Below are 23,903 nucleotides of genomic sequence, written 5' to 3' on the forward strand. Positions count from 1 at the left end.
ACAAAGTTCCCACCTTCATAGAGTTTATGTTCTTATTTACTAGCATGGTGACCTTTGGCAAGCTCCATAACCTCTTTGACTTCAGTTTTTTCATCAGCAAAATGAGGGCAACACTACCTGCTTTGTAAAAATTATTCTCAGGTTTACATGAGTTAGTGTGATAAAGTGCTTATTAGTGCCATGCCGGGAACAAAGGAAATACTCAGTTTTAATTTTTACTTCTTTTTTTTTTTAAGATTTTATTTATGTATTTGAGAGAGGGAGTGAGCAGTGGGGAGAGGGAGAGAGAATCTGAAGCAGACTCCATGCTGAGCTCAGAGCCGGAGGTGGGTCTCAGTTCCATAACCAGGAGATCATGACCTGAGCCAAAACCAAGAGTCGGATGCTTAACTGACTGAGCCATCCAGGCGCTCCTTAACTTTTATTTCTTCATGATGATAGTAATTACTAAGAATACATATTACAACCATACCACAACTTTAAACCTACTAGCTTAAAATTGAATTTTTAAAATTCTCCACATTCTGTGGGCTATTTTTTTTTTTTTAAGTACTAGGTCTAGCATGGGGCTTGAACTCATGACCCTGAGATTAAGAGTGGCATGTTCAAGCCCCACGTTGGGCCCATTGTGAAGTCGGCTTGGGATTCTCTCTCTTCCCCTCTCTCTGCCCCTCCCCTATATAGACTCTCAGAACTCTCTCTATACATAAAATAAATAAATAAAATATTTAAATAAATAAAATACTTAGGAGAGAGAACTTTTTATTGTATTTATAATTAAATTTATAATGTTACTTAGAGCCAGTATACAAAACAAAGAAGTGGGATTAATATGTATGTGCCAAATTCTGTAACACATGTAAAATATACTTTCATCCATTACAGCATCTCAAATCTCAATTAAAAGTTTTTACAAACCTACAGGTGCCTGGTGGCTCATTCAGTTTAAGTGTTCAACTCTTGATTTTGGCTTGGGTCATGATCTCAGGGTCGAGATCAAGCCCCAAGTCCCGCTCTGCACTGGGTGTGGAGCCTGCTTAAGATTCTCTCTCCCTCTCCCCTTCCTCTATCTGTCTCTTTCTAAGAAAGAAAGAAAGAAAGAAAGAAAGAAAGAAAGAAAGAAAGAAAGAAAGAAAGAAAGGAAGGAAGGAAGGAAGGAAGGAAGGAAGGAAGGAAGGAAGGAAGGAAGGAAGAAAAAGAAAGAAAGAAAGAAAAGAAAGAAAGAAATTTTTACAAACCCAGAAGTAAACTTAATTCCTGAGAAAAAGTTCCTTGAGCAATAATGAAAGATTTCAGCCTTAAAGTCTTCTGGACAAAAGTTAGAGTTGGTTTTTTTTTTTGTTTTTGTTTTGATAAGTTTTTTTTTTAGGATAAGTTCAGTATAAATGCTGTAAGGATTACAATTAGAAAATATTTTTCATAACTCTTTCTAGTAATTGTTTAGCCATATCTGGTTCTGTTCAATCTTTATTGTAAATCAGTCCCTAGTGGAACTTAATGTTAATTTAGTGCTCATGAATTTTCCCTATCCTGATAATCTGAAATATTATATGATAAAATATTATATGATACTTAGTAATCAGTCCTGTCTAATATGTTTCCATGTCATTTTCTAAATTAGCCCGTAGTAGGAATTTACTATGTTTACATATTTGTGAATATATGTATTTAATTAAAAATCAGTGCATCTTTATCTTAATGGAAGATGTTATTCTTTATTAATGCTGTTGTGTCAATAAGTTCAGGATTCTTTAAAGATTCTTGCCATGTGCAAGGCAATTGCATCCTGGGATTTTTTTTTCTCTTAAAATATTCAAAGAGGAAATCTTTGGGGAAGAGAACTGGTAAGGAAATTAAAGTATTACCGCACAGCATGAGGACAACTCTAGACTTGGAGGCTGAAAAATAGTCTATTTCTACATTACTAACTAGGATGAAAAGAAATCACATTGTTAGGAGCATTACTGACACTCCAGAAGCTGTCAGTGTCTTTTATAAGGTAACAGCTTTCATGACCAACAGTCAGCAACTAGATGACATTACCTGACAGAGCTAGGTCTTTGCTAAGTCTAACATCAAGAAATCAATCAAAATAGAAAATGTGGTCATTTAATGCCAGTTTTATGTTGTTTATAACAATTTGCTTCATGTGATATTTCATCTCAATAAATAGTGGTGTAAATACATTTGAGGCTGTTTTAAAAGTTTTCCTTAGGGGCACCTGGGTGCCTCAGTCATTAAGCATCTGCCTTTGGCTCATGGCGTGATCCCGGGGTCCTGGGATCGAGCCCCGCATTGGGCTTCCTGCTCTGCTGGGAGCCTGCTTCTTCCTCTCCCACTCCCCCTGCTGTGGTCCCTCCCTCACTGGCTATCTCTCTCTCTGTCAAATAAGTAAATAAAATCTTTTAAAAAAATAAAAATAAGGGGGCGCCTGGGTGGCTCAGTCGTTAAGCGTCTGCCTTCGGCTCAGGGCGTGATCCCGGAGTCCTGGAATCGAGCCCCACATCAGGCTCCTCCACTGGGAGCCTGCTTCTTCCTCTCCCACTCTCCCTGCTTGTGTTCCCTCTCTCGCTGGCTGTCTCTCTCTCTGTCAAGTAAATAAATAAAATCTTTAAAATATATATAAATAAATAAATAAATAAATAAATAAATAAATAAATAAATAAAAAAGTTTTCCTTAATTTATATCTGGAGGAAATAAAAGCTGTAAGAATTAGGAAAAAAACTGAAGTTTTTCACATATGATTGTTTATGTAGAAAATTCAAAATCTGTAGATAAATCTTTTGGATGAAATGTATAATTTAGCAAGGTTGCTGGATACAAAATCATTATACAAAAGTCAATTGTATTTCTATATGCCAACAACAAGTAGTTAAAGACCCACTTATGGTAGTGTCAACAAAGATGCAGTCCTGAAAAACAAAGCTAAGGAGTATATCATGTTTGAAGATTCAATCACTCAACATAGTAAAGATGTTATTTCTCTCCAAATTGATGCACAGGTTTAACATAATTCCTTTCAAGATCCCAGCAAGATTTTTTGTAGATATAAACTTCTTTTTTTTTTAAAGATTTTATTTATTCGACAGAGATAGAGACAGCCAGAGAGAGAGGGAACACAAGCAGGGGGAGTGGGAGAGGAAGAAGCAGGCTCATAGCGGAAGAGCCTGATGTGGGGCTCGATCCCAGAACGCCGGGATCACGCCCTGAGCCGAAGGCAGACGCTTAACCGCTGTGCCACCCAGGCGCCCCCGTAGATATAAACTTCTAGAGTCCCCAAGAACACTGTCACTTCTGATACCAATTGCAACTGGTGTCCCTAAGACTACCTTCAGTTTTGATCATTTGCCAGAAGTACTCACAGAACTCACTGGAAGCTGTTATATTCTCAATGACAGTCTAGTGTAGCAAAAGGGTACATATTAAAATCAGTCAAGGTTGGGACACCTGGGTGGCTCAGTCAGTTAAGTGTCTGCCTTCGGCTTAGGTCATGATCCCAGGGTCCTGGGATCGAGTCCCACATCGGTCTCCTTGCTCAGCTGGAAGCCTGCTTCTCCCTCTGCCTGCCACTCCCCCTGCTTGTGCTCTTTCTCTCTCCCTGTCTCTCTGACAAATAAAAAATAAAATATTTTTTTTTTAAAGTCGAGGAAGAGACATGTAAGGCACGGCGTAGAAAAGTTCCAAGGATGAGTTTCCAGTGGTCCTCTTAAAGTCAAGTCACAAACAGTGCTGTCTTCTTTCAGCAACAATGTGTGAGAATACACAGGGAGTATTGCAAATCAAGGAAGCTCACCTAAGCGTTGATGTCCAAGTTTTTCCTGGAACTCAGTTACATTGACATGGTTGACCATCTGGTGGTACAGTGACTCTGGAAAATAGTGTCGCAGTTTCTTAAAAAAACTAAGCATGTAACTAATATACAGCCAGCAGTTGCACTCTTGGGCATTTATCCCAGAAAAATGAAGATTATCTCACACAAAAATTTGTACATGAATGTTTATCGTGGCTTTATTCATCATAGCCAAAAACCTGGAAGCAACCTAGATGTCCTTCCACACGTGAGTGGTTAAGCAAACTGTGGCACATCTATACCATGGAATACTACTCAGCAATAAAAAGGAACAAGCTATTGATGCAAAACAATCTGGATAAATCTCCAAAGAACTAAGGTGAATGAAAAAGCCAATCCCAAAATGTTACACTGTATAATTCCATTTATATAACTTCCTTGAAATGACAAAATTATAGAAATGGAGAACAGATTAGTGGCTGCCAGGGGTGAGGGAGGGGCTGGAAGGGAAGTGAGCATGGCTACTGTATCTTAACTAGAGCACTGTCATATTATAATGTGGTTTTACGAGTCACTACTATTGAGGAAAAGTATGAAAGGGACACAGGATGAATCTGTTATTTCTTACAAGTGCCTGTCAATCTACAACCATCTCAGAAAGTATACTTACAGCTTAATTAATCTGAAAATGATAAAGCCTCATTAAGAAGCATTAAAGGTGATCTAAATAAGTGACAAAATATGTCATGTTCATTGATTGGAAGACTCAGTGTTGTAAATAGATCAGTTCTCCCCAGGTTGGCCTATAGGCTTTAGTATAATTCCAAATAATTTAAGTGACTCGGGCAATCTGTAATGACTACTTTCCTCCTTCCTCTCTGCTTTGTTCCTCCTTCTGTTGGCTGCAAAACAAACATATCTGCTTTTGAAAGCCTGACAAAGCAATACAAATGATGGTGTGGTTACAAAGTTCCTAGAGTAGTTTATCTATGTATTCAGAATACCAGTAGCACTTGGCTTTCTAAATTCGCAAGTTTTTGCTGCCATGATCTTCTGTATGCCCCCTTTTCCCTACTTTCAAAATGGGAATTACTATTAAGATAGTGTAAAAACCACAGAAAAGGCTTATGATTCCATGCTTTATTATATTTTAATAGCATTTAATAAGCATCAGTTTTCTGGTGAATTCTGTTCCAGGTAGTTATATATATAACAAACATCCGTTAATCCTCACCATGATTTCTGGAATAAAATGTTTTGAAGCATTACCCTCCGCCAAAGGATTTGGACATAAAGCAAGGTATTTTTCATACATGAAATAACTAGTTAAGCAGAACAGGTATATGAGAGTGTAGTATACACTATCTACAAACTACTACACATAAAGAAAGGGAGTAGCTACAATGGGGTAAAGCTAACCAAAGACAGCTTATTAGAGGAAATAAATATTGAACTGGATCTTAAAGCAATCAGACATACATCTTCTGAATTTTTTTTTTTACTATTCCAGTGTTTTACCGATTTGTAAATATTGACTATCTTAGGACGAAATGTCTGTGTGCCTTCGGCCTATCACAGCCTCTCTTAACTTAAGATTTCTTACCTGTGAAATGAAACTGTTGGATAAAATTTTATCCAGGGTGCTTTCCATGTCTTTACTCTTTTATATTTGGTATGTTTCTGTCTGCATCTAAATTTAGACCAAGCCAACTACATCTTGGGAATACAAGCTCTCGAACAATTACAGTTGAAGTTTTCTAAGAGTTCTCAGTTCTGACACTTATCTAAACCTCTTTTGATGCTAGCAAATTGTATTTACTAGATAAGCACAACGTTTTAGCTAAAGAGATCTGGAAGATACTTTGAGTATTTGTCAGTGCTTATCAACTAGTTGCTAATGGACTATGGATCATCACCTCGTCAGTTTTTTGAAGAGAGCAGGGAAAACATTCTACTTCCTTCAGCTTTTAGTTATAGAGTATCCAACTGTCATTATATTCCAATTTTAGAGGAATTTATTTCTTAACTCCAAAAGCTAACATACACTTACTTCAACATAAGGTATATTTATCAATCTGCATTTAAAATGAGTAAAGTTTGACCCCTGCCTCTTCAAAACTTTACAATGATAATTTCTTCTCGGGCTGAACTTCAGAATTACAGATGTCCAGTACCCGAGATTTTGAAAAGTTTTTAAAATGTCGATTGAGCAGGGCCTAGGAGAATAGGGGATACTTACAGAAGAATTGAGACATAAATTCAGAAAAGAAGGCTGGAGCCAGAGAATGGAGAGCTTGAAACCATATTAAGGAAATTCTACGATTTAATATATTATGGACAGCTGTTGGATATTTTTGAACAGAGAAAGAGGTATATGACACAAATGATACTTTAGAATTTTTCATCTGGTTGCGGGTGGGGTACAAAATAGGGGAGGAGAGGTCGAAGGCAATGAAATGAGTTGGGAGGAAGTGTCAAGATTCTAAATGATAGGTCATTAAATCTAAAGTGATAACCGAGGAACTAGAAAGGGAGAAGGAGATTGGAAAAACTTTGCTGAAGTATAATTGTCGGGATTTGGTAACTGGTTCAGGAAACCGCAAACAAGCGTGGAGAAGAATTAAAGATGGCTGAGAGGCTTTGAGCTGGAGTAGTTAAGAGAATGTTGTGTCCATTCAGAGAAATGAAGAACTCAGTGGAAAAGCCTCCATGGGGAATAAGCCCAACAGTTTCCTTGGGACCGCTTGCAGAAGTGGAATGCAGTGACAGCGTATTCCCCTTCCCAGGACCTTCCCACCACGCAGAACAGTGCTTCCAAGGGCTGAGAAAGCAGAGGTGTGAGCATAAATCACAAGAGCAAAATTGTTAAGAAAATGCTTTTCCTACTTCAACTCCATTTTGTCTTCAGTTCTTAGAAATACTATTTTATTAGTCTCTTTCAATTCGTACTGCATATTACTATTACTATATCATTAATTTATTTATGTGAACTAGTAGTAAGTGGATTTTATACTCCAAAGTGTGTAGAAGAGTGTGTCCCAGAGAATGCTCTAGAGGTGGGTAGAGTCGATAAATGCAGTCCTTCATTCTAACTCCCCATAATCCATTCACCATTCACATACCGACCTGTATTCTTTCTTAAAATACAAGTCAGATTTAATTCTCCTCTGCTTAAAACTCTGCAAACAGCCCTTTCACTGCTCTTGGAATAAAATCCAAACTTTTCACTGTGGCCTTCGATACCTCCTATGGCTTGGAGGCTGCCCACCTTTGAATCATCTTCTACCACTTCCCCCTCACCCACAGTGCTCCAGTCACTGTAGCGTTTCAGTTCCTCAACTGTGACAAGCTCTTTCCTCCTCAGAGCCCCTGCTCTTGTTCCTCCAGAGCCCTGCCTCCTGCACTCTGCCCCCGACCTTTGTCTGGTTTGCCATTCAGGTCTCAGGTCAGGAGTCTTCACCTCATCTGAATCGATGGCCATCTCTCCTCGTCCCACCGCATCTTCCTTCCTCTTTCTCTTCACATCCCCTTGCTGTGTTTTCCTCACAGTGTTCTGACTCTCCAAAATTATCCTGTTCGCTGGTTTACTTGTTTATTGTCTGTCATCTGCACTAGCACATGTGCTACGAGAGTGGGGCATTTATACGTCTTGCTCGCCACCGCATCCTCAGCCCCAAGAATATAAATACATGTATGAATGTATAAATTAATCACTCTCGGAACCTCTGGGAAAACTCTCTGCCCACAAAATATATCATTTAGAGTAGACTCCACGGTTGAGAAAGGAGGACCACAAAAGATTTGGGTATTTGAACTAGTAAATGGTTTGGTTTGGTTTGGTTTGGTTTGGTTTGGTTTGGCTCGGTTTTGAAATAAGGAAAGTATTTTGCAGTTCATTCTCTCTTCCTCCCTTCCTTCCCTCGCCCCAGATCCTCACCTTCCCCTGATACATGCAGAGTCAGACTAGCAGCCATCAGTCATAGATACCTATCTAGTAAAAGACAGAGAAGCCAGGAGAAAGGGAAGCCTGACAAGATACCTGTCAGGTTATACCAGCCCTGTTGGGCAGAGCGCTAGTTTAAAATGGAGCCCAGTAAAGCTCTTTGCTGATGATTGTGTTGGGAGTAATAATAGAATTAGGAACCTGCACTTACAGAAATAACTATATTTTTGGTTCTTTGCATTAATTCCCTTATTCAGGGCTCTCTCCTCTTACAATCCCTTAGTAAAGTTATTTTGGAAAATGACAAAGGGAAACTGGAAAAAGGGAACGTTTGCCCACATCTAGGCTCAAATTTTAAAGGGAAACAGTATCCCTGGAGGTCAGGCCTTTTGGCAACAGTAGGAGTAGTACATGAGACAAGAATTAAAACCAAAGGGGCTCCTGGGTGGCTCAGTCGGTTAAGCATCTGCCTTCAGCTAGGTCATGATCCCAGGATCCTGGGATCGGAGCCCCATGTCAGGCTCTCTGTTCAGCGGAGAACATAGTTCTCCCTCTGCCTGCTGCTCCCTCAGCTTGTGCATGCTCTCTCTCTCTCTCAAATTAATTAATTAATTAAATCCTTAAAAAAAATAAAACCAAAGAAAGCACTTCTACACCAGCTGTCTGTGTTTGATAGGCAATTGAAGCAACAAAAATGTATCCATTTTTTATTGACTAGGCAGTTGATTGGAGAGAGGTCTTCCAGGTTCAATGTCAGAGACCCATAGCTACTGCAAGCTGTCTACTCTGCCTAAGAATAAGTTTGCTGCCCAGAGTTGTTTCCTGGGTCTTAAGATGCCATACCCAACCCCCGACTCCCCTTCCATAGATGAGAGATCTAGAAAAGAAGCTAAAGGAAAGGACAGGATGCTCAGAAGCTGCAAATGACCCAAAGGTTTCTACCACTGAGTTTATGTCTTTGTTCCAGCCTGTCTGTTATTTCTGGTTAAGCTTGACAACTTGCCTTCAGGTCTCAACACAATTTCAGCTTTAACCAGTATTGCATTTTCCATGCAATGGAAAGAGATTTGCCTATTTCTTACACAAGTTCTTTAACAAGGCGATGCAGCATGTTTACTAGGCTGCTCTTGGCATTTCCCTCGCATCGTCCCAATGAACAGCCCACCCCACTCCATTTACTACTCCCAACAGTGGCTGAGTCTCACACTTTCACCTTCTAACTTAGGAGAGTCTCCATTACGAGCCCTTCTCTGTTCAAATATCGGTAAGTTGGCGGGGGGGTGGTTAATGATGCTCTCCTTAGAAGCTCTAGAATTCATTTTAAAATGAATTTTGGTAGTTATATTTTATTTCTTTTTAGAAGGCACATTACTTTTCAGTGCTCTGGTATTTCTCTAATTCTTTATAACTCTCTAAAAATAACTGCTGGTGAGCTCATAAGTTCATTAGTTAATCCCAGTGGGACTCAATAATGCATATTACAGACCTCTTGATTTTTATAAATTAGATTTTCTCAAGAATTCCCTTACCTGTTATTATCAACATAGCTATATTGACAGGGTCTTCATTACTTCCTAATTGCCCATATTTCTTTTTCTTGTTAAAGATCAATTTTTAAAATCAAACCTTGTCATTTTGAAGGTATCATAGACATGTTATCTTGTTAATATTAATGTTTCATATCTTTCTAGGTTTTTTTTTTCCTTTCCCCTTTATCTTAGGAAACAAAATTTATTCATTACCTTTTGCTTTTAAAAAAATATTCTTTTTTTGTAGGGGGGAAGGGATTGGGGAATGTCAGTGAGAGGGTAGGGGCACGTGCTAGTTTCCCGTGCCCCAAAACAAAGACATAAAAATTATATTTGCATTCAAAAGTGACTCTGTCAACAGTTATATTCCCTATTCTAAAGCAGACCGTAAAATGTACATTATGCATAGATTGTTGAAATTATTCCATGACCTTTTGGTCTAGGACCATGTAAAATAAGGCGACTAGCAATAATTAGAATAGCAAACAGCTGACCAAGAAATTCTTCTAAATTATCTCTTTGGTAAGAACTTAAACTGCCCATCATTATATGAGTAAACCTCATCTCTGGCAAATTTGATGTGTGTGGTGTGTATAGTGTGTGTGTGTAATATCACTTGAAGAATGATTATTTGCTTTCCCAGACATTTCTTCACTTTATTAAAAGATTCGTTGAAGAGGTAAATAACCCACTTCTTCCTTTAAAGAAATTCTATTTACAGAAATTATATTTACATATAAGTTTTTAAGACATCTACTGCATAAAATGAGGTACAGCTTCAGACTAGTCTACATCTGCCAAAGTAAACATCAGGATTTTGGCAGCTAACTCACTAGCATATTTTGGCATAGTTTTTGCCCAAAAAAATGTAAGCACTAAGATCAAGTGAAGAGGAGTGTGGACAAGGCAGACTTGCAAGAAACACTTGGATTGAAGTCATCACAGGAAGAAGTAAAGGGAATAGACAAGACAGAACATAGAGCAATGTTTTCTTCTCTCTTACCCTATTCTTTGAGCGTTCCACTCTCAGTGCTATTTCCACCCATGTTTTGTTTAATTTCTAAATGCTATTATGTAGATGTAGCCTCCCTCTTTCTCGGTTCCATTACAAGACACTTGTTTAAAATATGTAGTCTTTGGGGAAAACAAATGACACATTTTAGCAATTTGATTTTTCTCATTTGATTTACAGTCTCATACTTCATACTTTCAGTTTCTAATCCTTTTGACCATTTGTGCTGTCTTTACCACTTTGAAATCTGCTACAGTTCATTTTTTTAAAACAGGTGTAGGTAAAGGATAAATATTGAGTGTAGTATTTTATGGAAGATCCCCTGTCCCTTGCCTTTTGGTTATTTCACAGTGAACAACATCATTGACAAACAATATTTATGGAAGAAACATTAAGAGAAATAAAAGGCATTTTCTACTCTGGATAGGATAAAAGAGATGGCTAGAGTAGGGTTCGGATTATAGGGAAAATTAATCTCTAATATAATAAAAAAAGAATTAACTATCCATTTTTATTTAAGCTGACATTTGATCATCTAACTACCTTCCATTAAAACAAATATTACGTAGTGCTTTTACTATCTTGAAATGAATTCTAAAGATAATATGATCCACCTACTTATAAGATAGCTAAATTATTATAATGCTCTAGTTAACACATAGAAGGAATAAAAGTAACTCATAATAAAAATACTATGCATATCAATATTTTAAGTGCTCTAGAAAATCTACATAAGACATAGCAATCAGATACTTGGTCCTGTACATAAAATCACCATAGGTTCAACAACTACAGATGCAGGCTGATGCGGGTGTGTTTGTCGGCAACTCAAATTCTGTGGGCAGTGATGCCATCAGTGATGAGATTTTTCTCATATGGAAACCACTCTTGGTAATTATATAAACCACTCCTGCTTATTAATATTCTGAACAACATAAAGTAAAAAATTCCTTCAACTTACGTGGCAGTAGGATTTCTAGAAAATTCCGTATGTGTTAAAATGATGCCAAAAGTACTTTGAGAGTATTTGTTAAACACATCTAAATTCTAAGCCCATATAATTATAAACAGGGTTTTCAACTACGTGAATAGCCGGTGGAACATTTGAAAACCATGTGGGCAGTGCCTGGGTGGCCATGTGGGGCTCCCTGCTTAGTGGGGATCCTGCTTCTCCATCTCCCTCTGCCCCTCCCTCCACTTCTGCGCACGCACTCACTCACTCTCTCTCAAGTAAATAAATAAGATATTTAAAAGAAAAAAACCATATGAGAGGCAAAATAATTCTTCATTGTGCTCTACTGACCGCAAATTGCAGATTTCCCGCTTCCCTGGCCTTCTTCTGCTAAACGCCAATAGTTGTTACCAAACATCTTGACCACCAAAAATATCCCTACGAATTTCCAAAATGCCCCAGAGGCCACTACCATGCCCATTAAGAATCATTTATTGAGACTGAACAAAGGCACTTTTTTATAATGAAGCACTGAGACCTCGTACTTTTTATTTTGATACTGAATTGATTCTATGGATTAGGAAACTGAATTTGCCCCAAAGGTGAATTATCCAGAAAGAACAAGCCTGCCAATTCAAGAAGATACAAAAATCTTTCCCTGTCAACATGCGGGTTTTTGACATAGGAATCCCTTTACTCCCTACACCATGGGAACCTCTGTAGATAAGGAAAATGGGGGTCTGAAAAGTGGAAACAAGTCATAGTCCCTAAAAAGAGGAGCTTTTGATTAGGTGAAGTCGTGCTAGAGGAAAGACTAGGAATCATGTTTATATCCTTCAAATAACATGGTTAGTTATGTTATTTTGAAATGATTTTCCATATTAACCTACACATCATTGCAGTTTATCAATAAACGGCTGCTTTTTTGGTTGACCTGAATTTTCCACTTTTATATCCTTTTATGAATAAATAATGTAATGGTCTAGTGTTTCTGTCCTGATGGAATAGTTGTTCCTAAAGTGGTATATTTTTTAACTACTAGAAAGCTGCTCTCAAAAGTTTCCATTCTGTAGGGGCGCCTGGGTGGCTCAGTCGTTAAGTGTCTGCCTTCGGCTCAGGGCGTGATCCCGGGGTCCTGGGATCCAGCCCCCCGCATCGGGCTCCCTGCTGGGAGCCTGCTTCTTCCTCTCCCACTCCCCCTGCTTGTGTTCCCTCTCTCGCTGGCTGTCTCTCTGTCACATAAATAAATAAAATCTTTTTTAAAAAAAAGTTTCCATTCTCTAAGTATTGCTATGGGTAGATAGTCATATTAATTTGTAAATATTTTCATTGAACTTTGGCTCTGACTTTTCGAAAATGGTCTCCAGACATGTTCTTGAAATGTATATGTGCAGCCCCAGATGGAAATACAATTACCTAACTTCCAACTGCTATTTTAATAAAATTATTAAAAACCTACTTTGAAAATTTTTGAAAAGAAAGCCATTTTTGTATAAAATATTCACTTTACTACCTCCTTAGTTTAGGGAGACCTCTCCCACCCCCACTTGGTTCTCTGTAGTTCAGTTTCTATTTATTTATGTGACAGAGAGACAGCCAGCGAGAGAGGGAACACAAGCAGGGGGAGTGGGAGAGGAAGAAGCAGGCTCCCAGCGGAGAAGCCCGATGTGGGACTCGAACTCGATCCCGGAACGCCGGGATCACGCCCTGAGCCGAAGGCAGACGCCTAACGACTGCGCTACCCAGGCGCCCCTCTGTAGTTCAGTTTCTAACTCACTTTGTTTATTACCTTTACTCCCAGCAATTTCCCTTCCTCTGACAGAGCACACATTCTCATTATTTATACTCTTAAATTGCAGAGGTAAATGTTGAGAGCCAGTGCGGGTACTCAGTTATCTCAGGGACTTTGGTCTTTTCAGCCCAGGACTAATCAAGCAGAGAGTCATCATAAGCTAAAACTAAAAAGCCTTTGTAGTGATTTTATCACCAGGGAAATTTGTTCATCCTTCAGAAAGATTGTCACCAGGAAAGAAAAAATAAAGGAGTTAAAATTGCTTCAGACCATTGACTCCTTAGGTCCCTCTAGATTCCTAGATTGAATTGGTTTTCAAGGGGTGGGAGGAATTATGAGAAGAATTCCCTGAGAAAGCTCACAAATTGATCATAGCCTTGGTAACACTAGTAAGTGTAAGTGTGATCACTGTGGAGGAAATGCCAAATGAGTCTGGAAGCAAGGGAAATGAGAAGGAAAAGAAGACAATTAACACCTTTTTTTTTCCTTCTTTCTTTCTTTTCTCATTGTTTTGGGGGATGGATGTTGCTATGTAGTATGCATCTGAGAACAGTCTTTGAAAAGGAAGAAATCACTTGATTTTAAAGTATCTTATCATTATAAGTGCAATTAGTTATTATTGAAGTAAAACTAGATTTTCAAACACCATAGAAATAGGAACAGGAATTTCATAAACCTATCCAGAAACTAGGCCCATTTCAAATATACCCAAAGTAGGTTTGTCTGAGCATATCTAGAACTGCTTACTTGAGTTTGGAGAATATAAATGCCTCCAAATTCAAAAGAATTCTTTAAGACTGTTATATGACTAAATCGGTGAAAAATATAATAATAACAAATATCTGGATGTTACCTATATTTTGAAGAACTTGAAAGTTTGCACACCTATTGATCGGGCAGGCATATATATAATTTTTTTCCCCAAGAATTCTATGAAGACTTGTCCAAATCAAGTCAGGCATTTAGGATTTGCCAGGATAAACCTACACTCATCTCTCTCTCTCTCTCCCACTGAGTAACATTGAAATTTGCCCAAAATGAGTAAGCAGATAGAGAAATGACCTCATTTTTTTCATCTGAATATGGTAGTGTTGGAGGATATCTCTCAAGGATATGATTTCAATACTGGATCATAGTTCCCAATGAAGGTTCATAAGGCCAAATTGCAGAGAAGAAGAGGATAGAGAGCATCCTTGTGAGGATACCTATAAAGAGAGGGGTTCTCTAGTGGAGCCCGCTCCCACATCTAAGTCCCGTGCACAGACTGTAGCTTTCTGCTCTCTGGTCGACTGCAGCCATAGCATCCTTATTGTTGTAGCTCCCAGATTGTGATACTGTCACAAAACTGTTGCTAGGCAACAAATGTGGTTACCAGGTCTCAGCGAATAGCTGAAGGGGAAAGCAAAGTGTTGCACCATTGTAGAGTAACCATAGCAATGACCTACTATTACAGACTAAAGAATTATCATTAACAATGTTAAAGTATCAGACAGAGGCCCTGAATCCCAAGACTTCGAGGCAGTATCTCTCTGCATAATTGAGTGATCTAGGAAGAGATTTCAACTGTTTCAAAGCTATTCACTCGTTATTTCTATGGTAGAGTCTTCGTTATTATTTTTATTTTTTAATTAAAAAATTGTTGTAAAGAGACTGGTAAAATGATACGTTATCACAAGGAGTCGAAACCGATTAATATCCTCATCTGCTCTTGTGACTACATCCCTGGAAAAACACTGTACATCGGTATCAAATTTAGCCACAGAAGCTGTAGTAAAATAACCCTGTAAAGTGACAAACTAAACCTGCATTTTCTAAGTTGAATTCCTCGTGACAAAATAGGAGGCCTAGATGCTCTTTTTGTAGTCACTGCTTTGAAACACTTTTTTAGCTTTTCTAAAACTGTCCCCTAAAATCTTTAAAAATGTAGCCTCCTAGGACACTTCGAGGCACAGTCTCTTTTTTAATCTGAACCTTCATGAAGCAATCCCATATAATTTGGTCGCAGTGACCTCGCAGAGACAAATTATGTCTAACAGCACAGCTTCCGAGAGAGGCAAGAAAAATCCGATTTGTTTTATTCTCTTGGGAAGCAGAGAAACGTGGGTGCTCCGGGTGGGTGAAGAAGCCGGATTCCGCGCGCAGGGGAAACCAATCCCCGCGCGCGCGCGGAGCCTGGGGAAGTGGGTGGTTTCGAGGCGGGAGAGGGAGTGGCCCTTCCCTCCGAGCGCCTCGATTGGCCCGGAGGGGCTGAGGCCCCGGGGCCGCCTGGCCGCGCCTCGGGCAACCCGCGGGGGGTGTCCCAGGCGCGTCCTCGCTTCGGGGGCGGGAAGGGGGCTCGGGCGGGAGACATCGGAGGTCTCCGGAGGGCCGCCCCGGGCGCCGCCGGCAGAGAGGCGCAGTGAGCGGACGGAGACAGCCCTCGGCCCTGGGGGCAGAGTGAACTCTCGGGCACAGGTGTGGCCCGGAGAGGCCGCGCCCGGGGCCCGGAGACGCGCGCCGGCGGGGGAGCTGGCGCCGGAGCGCGGGCCGGACGCCGGGGACGCGGGCTCCGAGGGCGGGGTCGGGCTCCAGGGGCGGAAGGCGGGCGGCCTGTGCCTTGGCACCGAGCGCGGCCACCTCGTAACCCAGTCTGTGTGTTTTGCAGGCACCGACCGTCACGAGCTAACTTCCTGGAAGAGCTTCCCGTCTATTTTCAAATTCTTCACCGAAGCCTCAGAGGCAAAGACCAGCTCCCTCAAGCCGGCTCTGACGCGGCGCTCCCACAGAATAAAGCACGAAGAGCTGTAAGAGGAGAACGAGCGAGACGGGGGAGGGGAAGCAAAGGCACCACACTCGAGCATGCATCCACACGCCTCCTAACTGCTTGTTGTCGGCGAGCAGACTCCCAGCCCCTCATTAGATTGTTTTCTTCCTAGAGCACAGGGTCGTGATATATACATCTAAATAGCGTTTTGCATTATTTCTAGATGAGTGCAACTGTCAAAGCAATATGGGTTCACTGGTCGCGCTTCCTGCGGGCTGAGCTCGGGCTTCGCGCTGCCCGTCAGCGCGCAGATTAAGGCTGACAGCGCCCTGCTCGGCGCGGCCGGCGCGCCTCTAATTGCCCTGACGGAGCCCGCGCCGGCGCTGCGAGGCGAGCGGCGTCTGCGCGGTCCTACCGCCCGCTGCAGCGCAGCCGCCACTGGCACCGGCCCCCGGCCCCCCCAATCATGTCCAGTTTTTTTCTCCGAACAGAAGCAAACTTTTATTCTAGATTTCAAACTTCCATTTTAGGTAGGTTTTTCCCTAAGAGCCTCTTATGCCTCTTTTTTTTTTTTTTTTAAAGGAAGATCCCCCCAACCCCCTCAGAAAAGCCAAATTCAAATTCAGAACGTGAATGCCATGATGTACTATGTCGTTTTGGGAGTGCAAATTGTTCTCTTACAATCTATTTTCATTTCGAAACCAGAAGAAAACCTTTGCATAAAAATCTATGAAGTACCGATTACACATTACCGCTGAAAATCCTTGCCATTTGAGTGAGATTTTACACAAGTCTCTAATTTCAGAAGAGATTGTTTAAACCAAACGTAATGATGAGCAAATCTTTTAAGTGTGAAAGATCCCGTTTTCAATGGAATTTCCAACTTTTATCATTAGAATTGACTTTACTTTTTAAATGTACAATGTGTATTGAGTGGCATTGTAATTTAGATCGCACACTCGTTTTGCTTTTTAAATCCTAATGTGGAGAAAGTGTGTTGTTCTTGTTGATAATCCTAACTAGAATGATCTCTTCTGAGCTTTCGTGGAGTTAGACCCTGTTAGGGATAGTATTTATTGTCATCAGGCAAATGAACCTGTGTGCTGTTCCACCTTTTCCTTCTAAAAGGCTGAATGGGGCTAAAATGATTCTTTTAGGTTTCTGCTCCAAGAGAAAGAGAAAGTAAGACCTGGTGTGAAAGATTTTCTCCTCTCAATACAATGGCATAATTTTTATTAGTCCACTTTCTCTGTGGGGTTTTGCCCTACAGTTTCAACAGTTATTTTAATCCAGCTAATATCTGGCCAACACTGTGAAATGTTGTAAGAGTTAAAATAAGTTAAGATTTTGCTGACTTTTAAATTCAAATATTAAATCTTAACATTATCAATTTTTAATAACTTGAATTTAATTACCTAGTAAAGATTCTGTTTCTAGCAGATGAGGGTCTGAATTTAATATTTTTTCATCCTTTTTTAAAGTATATGCAACAATATGCCTGCCTTATTTGAGGACGTGATAAAATGTACCCAAAATGACTTAGAACTGTCTGACTCCTCAGAAAAATAACTTAAAATAACCATCTCATGGATAAAATGTTTTTATATTATGAACCGATTTCAGCAAGTTTTAAAAGTGATAATATCTGTGTTTGGTATATAAGTACATTAATTCGTTCTTGTAGTTTTAATGATGGCAAATTAAAGTGATCTTTTTTCAGTAGTCATATATACATATCTTTTGATATTATTTTAGCGGAAACAATATAGGAAAAATCAAAAACGTCATTTTATCCAATGCCTGGATAACTTGATATATGTAACCCCAACAATGTCAAGCATGTTGGTCTGCAATCTTTTCTGTTTTATAAGCAATGGTGAATTGTATACAATAATGGTACCTTCCTTTGAGAGGATTTGAAAATTGATGTGGATTGAATATATTTTTCAAAGTGTTATAAATCGTGTGGTGTTGTGACTATATGAAAGTATTCACAGGAAAACTAATTTTATTGCTTTTTTTTTTAAATCAGCACTTGCGCAGTGCTAAATTTGTAAAGCTTCTGCACCTGAATTGGAGCAAAGTAAATGTGCTCAGCTTAGACACCAAATCACTCCTCTTCCTTCTCTTCGGTTTTCTCACTTCTCTTTATGAAAATCTTTACTTGCAACTAGAGTGAATCACTGTTTAATTGCCTTTAATACTTTAAAACTACTGGGTTGTTAGCCTTGTTTAACTATCTATAGAGAGCTATTTGCAAACTTAGGTTGTGCAAATGGGATTTCTACTTGTGGATCTGAGCTGCCTCAACCCAGAAAGAGCTAGGCAAACCATCGAGACCTCCTACTGACAAGTGATAAGATTCCTTGTAATGTAGGGGTTTTTTTTAACCTGTTGATTATGCGTCTGTTGGTATAAATGTAGTAAAGAATCCACCTGAATTTTCCTGGAGTAACAACCGTCAGTGGGTAGTAGCCCGCCTGCTTGGAGGTGAAAAGTGTTAACAGTATTTCTGCTCTGATCTTCTTCCCATTTTGGTTTCTTTAGACAGGTTTTTAGGAGAGTAGAGACTTAAAGTTAGGCTGTAGACTTTTTTAAAAATTATACTCCGTTCTTAGAGCAAATAGAATGGGAAGCAAGGAGTTGTTGATAAATCTGAGATTCAAAATAGTCCTGTTAAAACTTAAAAGCCAGATACTGGCTTTAGAACTTTATAAAGGTATCTAACCATGCAGCCGTTAAAAGTTTTCATGGATATTTGAAGGGGAGAGAAAATCTATTTGTAATAGTTGTTGTTTTCTCAAGTTTCTGCCTTGTGCTTCGACCTGGATTGCATTATTGTTTATACAAAAAGAAAAAAAAAGTAAAGCACAGGAGTTTCATATATATTATATATTTCTGTTTACCATTTTAAAATAAAAACAATTTTCCCAACAAGCAGCGGCGTATTATTCTTGCTCAGAAGTTCATTTATTCGTGTACAGAGGTTACTAAAAGCAGAAACCTAAAAAGAGTGATGGACCTGCATTCATCAGTATTTTAAAGCATACAGCTGCTTTTATTACCGTTACTGTTGCTGTAAGGTAACATCCTAGCTTCACTTGGTCACTTGCTATTTGGCTTGGACCTTCCACAAAACCAACATTTTTTAGGGTGTTTGTTTTTAATATCTAAAATATCCTTAGCTACAAAGAAATTTGAACCCATTGTTAAGCTATCATTTTACAAAATACACTTTAATATACTGTAAAGAAATGTGTTTTCCAAAAGGATTCTGGTGACATTACATGGCTGCCAAGTCCCTGCATAGGTCCTTGTTGTATTACATCTAATCTGAAAATATTCTGTTTACATTTATTTTACTGCTTTTCTTTCTTTAAAACCTGTAACTCCTTTGAAAGAGTTTGGGTGACAAAATATGTTAACTATATTATCAGGGCTAATAAGTTAAATTTTTTCACATGTTTCTCTGGATTATCTGGAGTCCCAATCCAAACACATGTGTGTCTCCTGTTACAATCCTAGTTTATAACTGTAAACTGACAGGTTCCTGCGATCCTGATTTCATTTAAGAAAAATTACTATTACAGAAAGTCTAAAAATTTCTCAAAAACTTTCCCCATGCCTCTGTAGGGGAAAATGTCTTTAAATGAATGTGAGACATTCTCATCTTTGAAATATGGGTGGCAATAAAAAAAAAGGATAATAGTGGTGGTTATTTTATGATTACTTATTAGGGGCTGTAATAATATAAAATAAAAGACTCCAGGAGGTACTCCCTTTCAAAAATTGAATACTTTCCTTCCTTCCTTCCTTGTATAGAGTGACTGAGTGGGAGTCTCTTGAATTGTTCGTCTTCCTTTTATCTAATATTCTATTAATCTCCAAAAAGATCAGTTTGAGTCTGGGAAAGGGTTTTTAATCAACACTTCACAGAGCTTAAAGCTACCCTACCTAAAGCGTCAGCTTTGTTAGGCGGTTTTAGATTTAAAGCATTGCAACTGTCATGCACTGTACTAAAAGTAAAGAACGTACACCAAGTGGAAGATGTTGAAAAGAGGGAAATAGCACAAAGTCGATTAACGGAGATTCGAGAATAGAAGTAGCCATCAAAGCATTCCAACGTTTATCTCAAAATCTATGTAGAGTTAAAAAAAAAAAAAGCAACAATGATAGTTTTAAACCTCGCACTTAGGAGGCATGAATGTTGATTTAATTGATTCATTTGGATCAATGTTTTTAAGGTTTCACACCACTGATCTTTCATGTAGTGATGTCTTTAGCAGTCAGTGGTCTGACATGAGCCTTCTCAGATTTCATCAGTGGGACTCTCCATGACATCTAAAATTATGCAACAGCCTGTTCAGTGGTAACTTTGGAATTGGGAGACCTCGATGCCAAAGAGCATGGTTAGATTGAAGAACTCTTGTTAATTCTTAGCACAAAGGTTTTAGAGAGTGGTAATTGTAAATGAACCATAAAGGTTAAAGTCACCAAATATTATATAGTGGGCTTTAATTGCTAGATAGGAGAAAGTCGTCCTGAAAGTTTGACCATTAAGTGGATACCATGCAGAGACCAGTATTTTCCCCTTCAATGTAAAAACTTGAAAGTGGCAATTTGACTTAATCCATGAGGCCTTCCAGGCAACTTTTCCTGGCCCTTTGCCTTGAGATTTGTGAACATTTCACTATATTCTTCGTATTGTTGGGTTGAGTTCTATTTGAAACAGACATGAAACATGTTTCTAGAAAGAAATCTAGGGAGGCCCTGTATCTTTCTAGATCATTCAGCTTTTCTTCCTTGGCCATTACATAGGGTAATATGGGAGACTGTCATAGGTAAAATAATGTTGAACTGTACTTTGTAACCAGCCTGCAGTACCAATACAAAGAATCTGAAATGAAAAGACAACCAACACCCCAAGAATGATATGTCTCTTTTTAAAGTTTACAATTTGAATAATGAACTTGGATAGAAACTTGGCAGGAAAACAAACCATGGCACCATCACATCACCAACCAATTTCACTTTTCTGTCCAATTTCAGAGTGCATGTGTTTGTGAGTATTTCACTAGATCAGTGACAGCTCTTTATTTGCATAATTATATGCTCTGGTCTGAAGAGAAAACTAACCCCCAAATTTCATGGGTCACCAAACTGCAACAATCAATGTTTTATCACGTATGCTAAGCAAAATCTAAGAAGCTATATGAAGTTTCTTGGGGAGTTTTTACTCCTCAGAAAATTAAAGAGTTTTCCTCTTCTGAATAGATTCAAAATCTTTCCAAGTTCTTTGTAACTGAATTCTGTTTGAAGGCAAAACTAGAGATTAACATGTAGATCTGGATCTTAGACTCACTAGCATTACTTCAAAGTGGCTTAAGAAGAGCAGCATTATTGGAACACTAAACTTTTAAATTCTAAGTAAGTACTGTCCATGCTATGAGAGAAAAAATTATTGGTCAAATTATGATGAGTCAAAATAAAGTCTGAATTAACCACAATTGACTATAAAGTTGATTTCCTTCTTTGAGATAACTCAGGGTTTTTTAAAAAGACCTAATAGAACAATATGTATATATGCATATGTGTGTGTGTGTGTGTGTACACACACACACACATGTGCATATACACGTCCATCCATGGGGTACATACACCCATCCCACCAGAAATAAACAATATGTACAGTATGTGTCTGTCTTTGCAGTGCCTGTTACATAGTAGGGACTCAATATATGTTGGTCACCAGGATTGTTTGTAAACTTATTTTCTTCTAAACAAATTTATATCCAAATTCTTCAAGGCATTGTAATACATATTTTTAAATGCCTCAAGTTCATTTGCGTCTGTAAATTCTGTTTGTATGTAATGCGTATTTGTGTGTAAGGTTGGCTTTATTTCATTAAAGAAAAATTGATTTAAACTGTTGGTGTCTAGTTTGTAGGCAATCTGCCAGACTTGAAATACAATAGAGCATAGAGACACATGCAGAGAGTGAGTGTTTGTTATGGAGTTATTAAAATCCTGGAAAATATGTCTTTACCTAGTCACTTAAAGAATATACCAGGTGCATTATTTAATCCTACTGCAAGAGGACTTAGGTATGAATTTCACTATTAAAAGTATACAATGCATTGCCTTTTATTTGAAGTGATCTGTTTGTAATAATATATTAACAGTTTCATTATTAGGCAATTCACTGCCATCAAGAAAAACGTTAGGAAAAAAGAGACATTGAGGGGAAAAAAGCTTAAGAATTGCATAGTTTTGAAGTATTTTATTCTTTATCTTGAACAAAGATGAGAGATCTTTAGGTCAGACATTAGAAATTTCATTAAATATTCCTAGTATTTCAAGTGAAAAACTAACTTCTCCTGAGTTTTTAAGCAAAGTTGAGTTACAAATGAAAGACATTTTCTTTCTCTTTTAGTCTGAAAACTTAAACAGCTGCTTATCAGGAACACAACCCACAATCGCCACATCTCACCTTCTCACTGCCTTACTGAAATGTTCACCTGCTTATACTTCCTCTGCGCACCCCCCCCCCATCATCTGCCTCCCCAGAAATTGCTGTTTGGTGAAGGTCTTGGATTCCTCTAGGTGAAAATTCCTCAAAACTGAGTCTGTAAAAACAAATAAATAAAATTTAGCATTTTTATCAAACAAAATGAGTTGGTAGTCACATGGGTTAACGCTGCTAAACAGTAAAGACTGAAAAATAAAGCGTAGAACCCTCCTAGATTACTGTTTAAAGATTTAGATATTGAGGACCTATATGCCTCTGAGTGAGATTAATTTGCATTTTATTTTTTAAGGTATAAACTCTTTAAAGGAAAATAAAAGACAATACCATATACCTAATTACTTTTTTCCCCTCTTTTTGCCCTTTGTAGGAACCTTGCTGTGTATGAGTTTCAGATAGGGCTCTCAGTTTTGTACTCTGCCTGGGACACAGAAAGATCTGTTATTTCCCACTGAATTCCGCACATGCAGGGATTGACTGTGTAGCTGAAAGGCCTAGATTTTTCTCGTTTTATCATTTTCATTTATTTTTGCTCAAGTACCACCTAATCCCATTGTGAGTGAAAAAGATATTTCTGATCCAGTTCATCTTCATGTACCTCCAAATAATTTTCCAAAGGCTTATTTTCTTCTTCGTTTTTTTTAACCAAAATTAAATAAATGGCTTTTTTCCAATAAATGTTCACACCTTCTCTAGGTACTCAGATAATCAGGATTTATCAACTGAAGAAATATTGATGGTTTGTTGTGGTGCTTTTGTTTTTTGGTTTTTAGTTGTGTTTTTTTTTTTCTTTTCCTTTGCCTCAGTAAATTACTTAATACCATCCCCTGGAATAACCAGCTCTAAAAATAACCCCAGCACAGAGTGTCATGATTTGGCTTTCATACAGTTTCGAAAGAAAAACCATTAAAATTGCATTGATCTCACAAATATTGATCTAGTGCTTGATATCAAATATCAAATGAGATGCTGTCAGTTGCTGCTGATCATTGTGTCAGCTGTTTGAATTTTTGTCCTTTTGCTTCTTCATTGTCACATGGATTCAAGTTGCTGAGCCTAAGTAAGGTTTTCATGATTAACACAATTCAGATACTTTTTTCCTGTTTTTCATATTTCTGTTTTGATCAAGCATAGGTAATAGCTTACCTGAAATTTTGTTACATAATTTCATGTATTTGTAGATATATAGATAAACATACTTTTATTTTTAAAAAACCATGTATTTTATACACGGGTGTAACAGTATATATTTTTAAAGTTGAGTGTGTGTGTGTGTGTGTGCGTATGTTTTCCAAAAGTGTGATTCACCTACTAGGTAGGTTATGTCTCCATTTAGTTCTTTATCCCCATTTTGAAATAATTTCTCTCTGCATCCTACTTTCTTCCTCGCCACCTGTCTTTCAAGAAATCAAATTTGTATTAAGAGCATGCAGTTGTTAGAGTACCATTTTAGAACTTAGAATGAAATCTTAGCCATTTCAAATTTACACACACACACACACCCCACAATAGGTAAATCACTCTTGTTATTCTTTCTGACAAAGATATAACTGCAGCATTTGACCAGCGTAGAGTTCAGAGAAGTATTAAAATGAAATTGGATCTATATATTTTT

The 23,903-nt window shown here is 38.4% G+C and overlaps 1 protein-coding gene across 6 annotated transcripts in view; it reads left to right on the forward strand.

The window, feature by feature from the left end:
- Positions 1 to 21,121, forward strand: part of ARB2A (ARB2 cotranscriptional regulator A) — a 422,367-nt gene extending 401,246 nt beyond the window's left edge. For all 6 annotated transcript variants that reach the window (XM_087861977.1, XM_045796280.2, XM_087861983.1 and 3 more), the window contains one exon: positions 15,664 to 21,121. In XM_087861977.1, coding sequence (XP_087718103.1) covers positions 15,664 to 15,684 — 21 coding nt within the window. In that variant the 3' untranslated portion in view covers positions 15,685 to 21,121. The remainder of the gene's footprint in view (positions 1 to 15,663) is intronic.
- The last annotated feature ends 2,782 nt before the right edge of the window (positions 21,122 to 23,903 follow it).

This window comes from Ursus americanus, chromosome 5, assembly GCF_024610735.1.
Source record: "Ursus americanus isolate L20-20 chromosome 5, mUrsAme1.1.p, whole genome shotgun sequence".
Classification (NCBI taxonomy): domain Eukaryota; kingdom Metazoa; phylum Chordata; class Mammalia; order Carnivora; family Ursidae; genus Ursus; species Ursus americanus.